A 9,050-nucleotide genomic window follows, 5' to 3' on the forward strand; every position below is an offset into this window, starting at 1 on the left:
TTTGAAATTGATCATGATTCCGTTATAAAATTGGATTGCATATCTCGTGACGCCTATGTCTCGTATTTCTTGACTTATGTTCACTTTGTGCTTAATGCTTATCTTGTGGTTCCATGAATACTTGCATTAGTTTGAGAGTCGGAATGAGACCATCCTTATTGAGTCATGTGCCATGTGTGAAGTGAGAACTTTGTGTAGTCCATGTCATTGTACTTGTGTCTAGAACTTGTCCGGAATATGAGTCGAAGCGAAATTTTAGGTGAGACTCGGTTTAGAAAATAATTTTAGGTTGTCTTTGTTCTTTTTGAGTTTAATGCTTATCACAAATAAAATCTATTCTTAGTTAACTATTTTGAGCCTATACACTTTTATTTGGCACCCACATTATAAGCTTATACCCTTTTTATTCTTCATTGACATTGTTTTGATCCTTTTACCTCTTAAGGCACTTTAATTATAAAATGAGCGCTAAAAGAAATAAGGAGGGAATTTAGGTGGCTTTCGAGTGGAAGCAATGAATGGAAGAAAGATGCACTTGTTTTGTAAAAGAATACACCACTAGCGAAAATTGTAAAGAAAAAAAATCTGAAAAAAAAGAGAAGGAAAATATAGATGAATAAATTAACATCTTGTTCTTGCTAGTGGGGTATGAATTAAAGTAGTACTTAAAGAAAAATGGATAGTCTTTTGGGTGATGTTAGTTGTGAAATTGAAGTTGGGATTGAAGAATATGCGCTTAAAGTTAATTATGTGTTGTGTTAAAGTGCTTAGGAGAGTTAGCCACTATTCCTAAATATATCATACCCATCTCTTAGCCCACATTACAACCATGAAAAAGTCCTAATTGATTTTAGATCGAACGAGCCTACATTAGTAGGGATTTACATTAAGGGCAAGCCTGTGGTACCAATTGCATGTATGTGACTCCTTTTGTAAGAATGAGCGATTTTCTTTGATATATATGAGTCCTTAAAATATATTTGAGCATTTGATTTGAATGTGTGGATTCAACTTACTCTTTTGTTCTTGTTGTGAGGGAACATGATTTCACGACGGATATGTAACATTATTAGACTTCTCTAGGATGTTAGTTGTTCAAGCCATAAGTGCATTGTAATATTGAGTCGGTTTTAGAGGCTGGGATTGTTATAAGCATGACGTCTTTGTTGTGAATATTTTTAAAGAATGGAAAAAGTTAAAGGGGGGTGTAAGTGATTGCATATGCTACAGTTTAATTGTTACTATCAGCCGTGGTCATTGGTGTAGTTTGCTTCAAATGTATAAATATAAAGTGCTCAAGAATAATGTTAATTGTTGGTTGCTCGAGGACGAGCAAGAGCTTAAGTGTGGGGTGGTGTTGTTTGGCTAAAAATCCATGCTTTTGTATGTAATTTGCCTTGCATTATACTTCGATCTAGTTAATTTTTGTATGAATATTTGTGACTCGAGCTTAATAATGTTGTTTATATGTGTATGAGTAAATTGAAAGTGATTTGGGGAGTTTGCATGCAAATTGATGTCAAAAAGGGAAGAATTTGAAGGAAGTATAAGTTTGGTGCCCGGGTTGGTGCCAGGCACCAACCAAAACGCCATTGACAGAAGTGAAAAAAGTTAGTTGTCCAGGTTGGCGCCAAGCGAGACGCCAAAGGGCGGATTTTGTCCTAATTCGGCTGGGACTTAGGTATTTCAACCCTACACGTCCCCAACATGTATAAAAGGGATTCTAAACCTATATTTGAGGAGGATCGAACATATTTTGGACCAAGGGAGAGCACGGAGCCGCCGTGGAGGCCGGAATTCATCAGATTTCATCTTTCTTCCATCAAACTTAGTAATCTTTATGTTTCTTTGGATGAATTGTTATTTTGCTACCATGTCTATGTGGAGCTAAATTTCACGTTCTAGGGTTGTGGTTGACATGAATATTGAAGTTTGTTAATTACATTACCGTTAACTCGAGTTATCGTTGTTGGTTGTTTCTCTAATTATGTGCATAATTGCTTAATTGTTTGGCCAGCAGTTGAGTTCTATTTACTATCTATGCTATGCTTGGGAAAGCCGTGTTTAGATTAGAGTAGAATTAGAGAGAGCTTGTTTCTGAACCCGTGGCTCGGGAAATAATTTCGCGGTTAGGATAGGAATATACCTAACAGTCTTGCTTAGTTGAATACCGTATTATATTCGTTCATGATAGATTCAATACCATAGGAATATATGGTTGATATATTATGGATAGACGGATAGTATTGTGGGAAAATGATATTTATATAAATGATTTGTATAACTAGAAACCATAGATAATTCGGATTAGCAGGTGTAATTACGAACTCAATATGATTGATAAACCGACCACAATCCTGGAATCTATATCTCCCTTGGTCACGTGTTTAAATTTCGCAATAGTAGTTGTAATAGGAAAACCAAACTTTTGATTATCTTGGACAGTTAATTGATTTCAGTTTGCTTAGTTAACAATTAATCTAAGTCTCTATGGGTTCGACATCCGACTTTCGAGTCACTTTATTAATTGACGGCCACGTATACTTGCGTGTACTTGGGGAACTAACAAGTTTTTGGTGTCGTTAACGGGCTTGTAATTATCTAATAAATGACATGATTATAAAAAATATTTTTACACAGTACATGTTTTCTTGTATCTTCTCACTCAGCACTGACGGTACATTTTTCTTTTTTACTTGTTAACCTTACAGAGAATTTTAAATTAACGATAGGAACGTTGCTCAGTTAACAGATGATATTGTACTACTACTTGGCCTGCACAGCATTGAATGCAACTTTTGGCAATACTAAGGCGGCAATTAAATTATTGTCATGCAAAAATCTAACTTTTCGATCACTGACATGCACATGATTTTTACAATGAGACTGGATATTCAAAGAAATTAACATATAAATGAATAAATTACAGTACCAAAATCATAATAAAACTACCATGTACTCAACTCAAAATCTCAAATACATTAATATACACTACAAGAAAAAACAATAACAAAGAATCCGTCACAATTTATAAAAAAATTCAAGCGTAACTAAAATTTTGTGACCGAGAATAAAACCGTCATAACATTGTCACAAATTGATGCACTCTATTATGTTTTTCTTGTATTAATTAATAATTGTTTTTTACGAGTTTTTCGAAGTAAGATTCTCAAAAAAATATTTTACGTCAACACAAGTTAACTACATCCAATATCCAATTTACATCATCTTCTTTATATATATATATATATATATATATATATATATATATATATATATATATATATATATATATATATATAGTATTTTTGCCCTGGTGGATTTCTTTCTCAGTTAATAAATGTCTGGAATCTTGGGTTACTAATTGGTGGAATACTGGACAATCCGAACGTTTTTGAATAATATTTAAGAAAAGAGTCTTCTACAAAAATTCATAGAATTAGAGGAACTCCTCTTCTTGGACGAAATGATCAAGGAATACCGGAAACACATCTCGAAGAGTTTGGGATAGGAATACATAAAGAAACGATCCAATTAATCAAGATACAAAATAAATCCAAGAATCATTCATGCATCTTGGGTTAATGGCTTCGATTTTCAAAAATTTAAATTTTGGATTTTGCGACTGAAAATCCACATTTGATTTTTCAATAGAAAGGTAAGAGGAAGCTTTGAACATTACGAATTTGGAGATAGACTCAATCAAAATTGAAAGGATGAATCAAACCCAATCAAAAGGGAAGAAGGATTAGGATTTCATTGACTTTTAGAAAAAATTAAGAAAAACAGAACTCAAGGTGCAAGTACAGTAAAAAAGCAGCTCAGTAATGCGGGAAAGTTTTCATCTATTTTGTATTTGTAGCATTTTGGCGATATGGCCGAGTGGTAAGCCAGAGGACTGCAAATCCTTTTTTCCCGGTACAATATATATAGACACACACCCATGACACCACTTGCCTCAAGGTGCATCTTAAACAATTTCTGCCCATTGTAAAGTATCCCTAATACTATATGTATTAATGTTTTGGTTATTAATATATACGAGGTAGGATTAAGCCCAACCCCGATCCTAGAAGTGGCTTTTGATTGAAAAAAAGATCTCTCTGCCGAAGGTGTGTGTGTGAATTGTGATAGAAGCTTAGGTACATCTTGCGCCTATGGTTCGCTATAACTATATATCCAAGAAGACAGTCAAAATTAGAAGAATAAACAATTAGCGTAACCCACTTGGTGAACTGTCGAGCTACAAGTTCTCTACACTTTGATTCACAATAAGAAGAAATTCTTTTTTTCTTCAATTGAATATGAATTTTCTTTTTTGCTAATAATATGAATATGAACTACAACAAGGAAAATCAATCATTAGAAAGACATAAAAACATTGGATTAATTTCTTTTGTGCCTAAAGGCATATATCTAGAATTTTCCTTTTATCAATCAAACACCTTCCAAAGCTATAATAGCTTCTTAGTTTTAAAAAGTTTTCTTGTTGGATCTCACCAAAACTCTCTCTAGTACAGTATAAATCTGACTTTAGTTAGCTAACTTCAGGAAATCAAAGTTAATTATCCGAGCATTATGAGGGAAGTATCGTAGATATAAATTTGTTACACATTACCAATTATAAGGATATGATTAATCTTAGACTAAGCTTCATCCGCTTCCTACTTATTATGAACTCGAATCATTACATGGCTGATAAAGTAAGCTAAGCTTCACACGACCCAGACGAAATCTCCTTTCTGATTAAAACCTAGCTACACGCGTATGAAATTAAATTCAAGACTCACAATTTGATGAATACCTATATAAATTGTATTTTTGTCATCGATCGACTTCGGTAACGGGTTTGGCCGAATCCAGTAGCTTTAATCCAAACCCTACATTTGTCTTATAAAATCTATTGAATAGGTACAAATTCTTACTTTAAAACCCAGTAATATAAAAGGGTTAAAATCCCGAACCCAATAACTTTAAATTCTGGTTCCGTCTCTGTCGATCGACTACTATTTGTATGTCTAATTTGAACCAAACACAAGGGAAAACCCTAAATAAGGAAGAGAAATAAGAAAATATTAGCAAAAAAGAAAGAGTTGGTAGATGATTGAGGGCACATGAGAATGCTATGTGTGGTTGACATAGCCTTTGTCCAAACTTCATAAGGTTACGTTGTTATTATTGATAAAAATATTTTCCAATTAATTTTGACTTTAGGAATTATTATTAATTGAGGGATGAATCATGAAACTTTTGAAGATAGGGTTCTGTCATTTGGTCGTGTGGTAGCATACTGCTCCTCTCCTTTTTGTTTGTCTCTTTTAACTTTGTTTGTTTGGTTGTCCTCAAGTCACGTGAATGCCCCTTTCTTTTCTCTTTAAAATAGTTTTACAACATTCTTCCATTACATTTTCTTTGATCATTTCACAAGAAGAAAATCTTCTTTCCTTTTCCTTTCTTCTTTTATTTTCCTCTTGCTTCCCATGATTCCCACTTACAGAAATTCTTCTCCTTCTTCTCCTTCATTTCCTTTTGAACTTAATAATAATGAGGTTCATGATCTAAGTCATATTAATCCTCTTGTTAGCCCTAGCTATCAAGTTGCTTCGTCATCTTCTTACTCGTCTTGCCAAACTTTCTTCAATAATTCAACTACTAATCAAGATCAAATGGGATATTATCGTTCTCAATTTTACCAGCCACAATACCAACCCGAGGTATACAAGATTAGGGTTCTTTGTTTTCGTATTGGATCGCGTTTCTTTTCCTAATTTGCTTAAGTTTGGAGGTTTTAACAATCACTTGGATCACATTCTTTTTTTTGAAGAAATAATTAACTAAAAGTATGGTATGATCTCTAATAACTTAAGCTTTTAGACTAGATAATCACATATTTCAACACTATTATTTTGAACTACTACCAGACACACCACCAACCCGAGGTACATATAAGAAAAGGGTTTCTTTTTAATATTGGATTGTGTTTCTCTTTCTATTTTCTTTTTCGCTCTCTGGGTTGTATATTTTTCACTATCACTTGGATCATGTTAAAAATATGCAAATTAAGTGGTCTTTGCTTTTTTGTCTTTAATTGTTCCTGTTGATCATATAGGTTGATAATTTTGCTTCAAGAAGTGGATCACATGATCATCTAGAGAAGAAAAACAAGGGACCCAAATTAACCTTGTGGAAAAAAGGAGATAAGTTGATGCAAAAGATGAAGAATTCAGATCACGCACATATCAAATTGAAGTTAGAAGATCAGAAGAAGCAGCAATCATATCCTAATTTGGAAACTGATTACAGCAGCAACAGCTCTTCCAACAATAGTAATAACAACAATATTCCAATTAGGGTTTGTTCTGATTGTAACACTACTAAGACCCCTCTTTGGAGAAGTGGTCCTAAAGGCCCTAAGGTAATTATATTTTCTTACTAATTAACCAAATTGCACGAGACAAATGAAGTATATATTCCAATCTTTTCAGTTTTTTTTTTTAAAACTTTCCGTATAAATAATTTTTATATTATCAGTACATTTCAACTAGCTAAAGCAAGTGAAATTATAAATGGGATTACTATAGACGGTTACCTATGTTGTAGGTTATTTTATGGTCTAAAAACTGTATACAAAAGCTGAAATTTTCGTATCTAATCTGAATTATCCGAACGTACACCACGGCTGACCGGGAATAATTTATATAGAGTTGGGACAAGATCACCTTTAGCCCGCGGCTGAAACTATTTACGTCTAGTAGCTGAAAAGATGTGTGTATATATATAAAATTTCAGTTCCCTATAGAGTTGTTCATATAGGCTAGGCATGCCCATGCCAGCCTTGGAATTTTATGAACTGGGATGAGTCCACCATTTTGATGGACCATTAAAATGGTCAGCCCCGCCCTGAGTGGGCTATCAATGTAATTTTATCTGTGTTAGTAGTTAGTTACCATTTATCAGGCGTCCAGTTAATACTTGTCAAAAAATTTTATATGATCTGATTGTGTATATATTTCTTTAAATGGTACAGTCACTTTGTAACGCATGTGGAATTCGACAAAGGAAAGCAAGGAGAGCCATGGCAGCAGCAGCAGCTGCAGCAAATGGGACAAATTTCACGACTGAAACATCAACAACAACAACAGCAACAGCAACAGCAATGAAGATAAAAGTGCAACAGAAACAGAAGATAACTACAAAAGTGAATAACAATCATGTTGTACCCTTCAAGAAAAGGTGCAAATTCATAACATCTACTACTGCTGCTGCTGTTGGATCATCTTCATCTACTATTAATAATGCACAAAAGAAGATTTGTTTCGAGGATTTCTTCGTCAACTTGAGCAACAATTTGGCGTTACATCGCGTTTTTCCACAGGATGAGAAGGAAGCTGCAATTTTGCTAATGGCACTATCTAGTGGCCTTGTTCATGGTTGAGTAATATTTAAATTTCTTGAGTTAATTAAAGGGATTAGCACTAAATTAGTAGTGTGAAATTGAGTTTGAGATCATAATGATAGCTAGAATAATATTAGTGAGAGTGAGATCAGTTGTAGCATGTAAGTCAAGCTACGTACGAAAATTTTAATAAGAAATTAAGTAGTACTAGTAGTAGTAAGTTTGATCTTGTGTGGTGGTGATCTTTGTAAGCTTATAATGATAGTTTTTGAGCAAGATGATAACAAGAACATTTATCACTTGTTCATCTATCTGCTTGTGTGATGATTTTCAAGTTTATTGATGAATATTCTCTCCAAAACCGTAAATATTATTTTCTTTAGGGATATTTACAGAAATATTCGGTCGGATTAAACGTTTACGTATTTTCTGACATGTATACATAGATTATACACATATTATACATAATATTATGGATCAATCGGCTATTTTTAGTTAAAGAGGTTGGGTAAACGGCATTTTAGGTTAATTCTTCTATTTCTTTTATATACTAGTTCATAGATATTACAACAACAACAATAATTAATACCAGACCTAGAATAATTTCATAAGTGGAGGTCTGTGGAATGTAGTGTATACGTAGTATAAAGACTGTTCTCAATAGACTTTCGGCTTAGGAAAAACACTAGTTTATTAGATATTATACAGAACAATTCTTTTTACCTTTTCTTATTTTATAAAACGCATGAAAGAAGTGAATTCTGTTAATTAACTAGGGTGACAATTACATATAAAATCTTAACATTTACTTAAATTATATTTTCAATATTCCTCTTTACGGGCAGTCCTATTTTAATTTTATGAGTCAAGTACACGAAAATTCTTTTTAATAACGTGTGACAGTAAAAACTTGAATTCAGGAGCTCTATGTACTCAAATAACATGGTGAAGAGTAATAAGTTTCTTTTTTCAGTAAAATATCAGTCAGTACAATGATCAACTTGACAAAAATATGTGGATGTTTAGGTTGGGTACGCAAAGAGAGTATTAGGGTTTGGGACCAGCTTCACAAAAGAAAACAAATTATGCTTTTAACAGAAATATAAAGTGACACTTACACTGTGCGCGGCTGGCATGAATGGCTCATATCTATGAATCATTATTCTGATGTTTCATTATAAACAGTAGCTCTTGATGTTCGCAGAAGTCGTTTGCGGACTCAGGGGAGCTACAGTTTTATATACGGATTATGCAGAATTCGATAACTTTAGCTCATACAATGTATATTTGTATTAGACAATCAACTTAACATGTAAAAATAAATTATCCTGGACCCAATAAGTTGTATATTTAAGAATCTAGAACTCATTAACTTAAAATCCAAAATCCAATCTTTGAACTGAAATAGAAGGTAATATGTACCTTTATAAGAAGTTAAAATAAGGGGAACTACAATTTTACATACGGCAGTGACACATACGTTATATATTTGTATTAAAAAATCAACTTAGTATGTAAAAATAAATTATCCTGGACCCAATAAGATGAATGTTTTAGAATATAAAATCATAAAACTCAAAACCTTGAAGCCGTCCTTGAATTGCAGTAGAAAGCAGTACTTACATTTATATGAAAATAAAAGCGAGCTTCAGTT

The 9,050-nt window shown here is 33.1% G+C and overlaps 1 protein-coding gene across 1 annotated transcript; it reads left to right on the forward strand.

The window, feature by feature from the left end:
- The first annotated feature begins 5,252 nt into the window (after positions 1 to 5,252).
- On the forward strand, positions 5,253 to 7,757 carry LOC107827815 (GATA transcription factor 21). Its single transcript, XM_075241535.1, has 3 exons — positions 5,253 to 5,714; positions 6,110 to 6,415; positions 7,028 to 7,757. The coding sequence occupies exons 1-3, from the start codon at positions 5,481 to 5,483 to the stop codon at positions 7,433 to 7,435; spliced, it is 948 nt and encodes a 315-aa protein (XP_075097636.1). The 5' UTR covers positions 5,253 to 5,480; the 3' UTR covers positions 7,436 to 7,757.
- The last annotated feature ends 1,293 nt before the right edge of the window (positions 7,758 to 9,050 follow it).

The sequence above is a fragment of the Nicotiana tabacum genome, chromosome 21 (genome assembly GCF_000715075.1).
Source record: "Nicotiana tabacum cultivar K326 chromosome 21, ASM71507v2, whole genome shotgun sequence".
Classification (NCBI taxonomy): Eukaryota; Viridiplantae; Streptophyta; class Magnoliopsida; order Solanales; family Solanaceae; genus Nicotiana; species Nicotiana tabacum.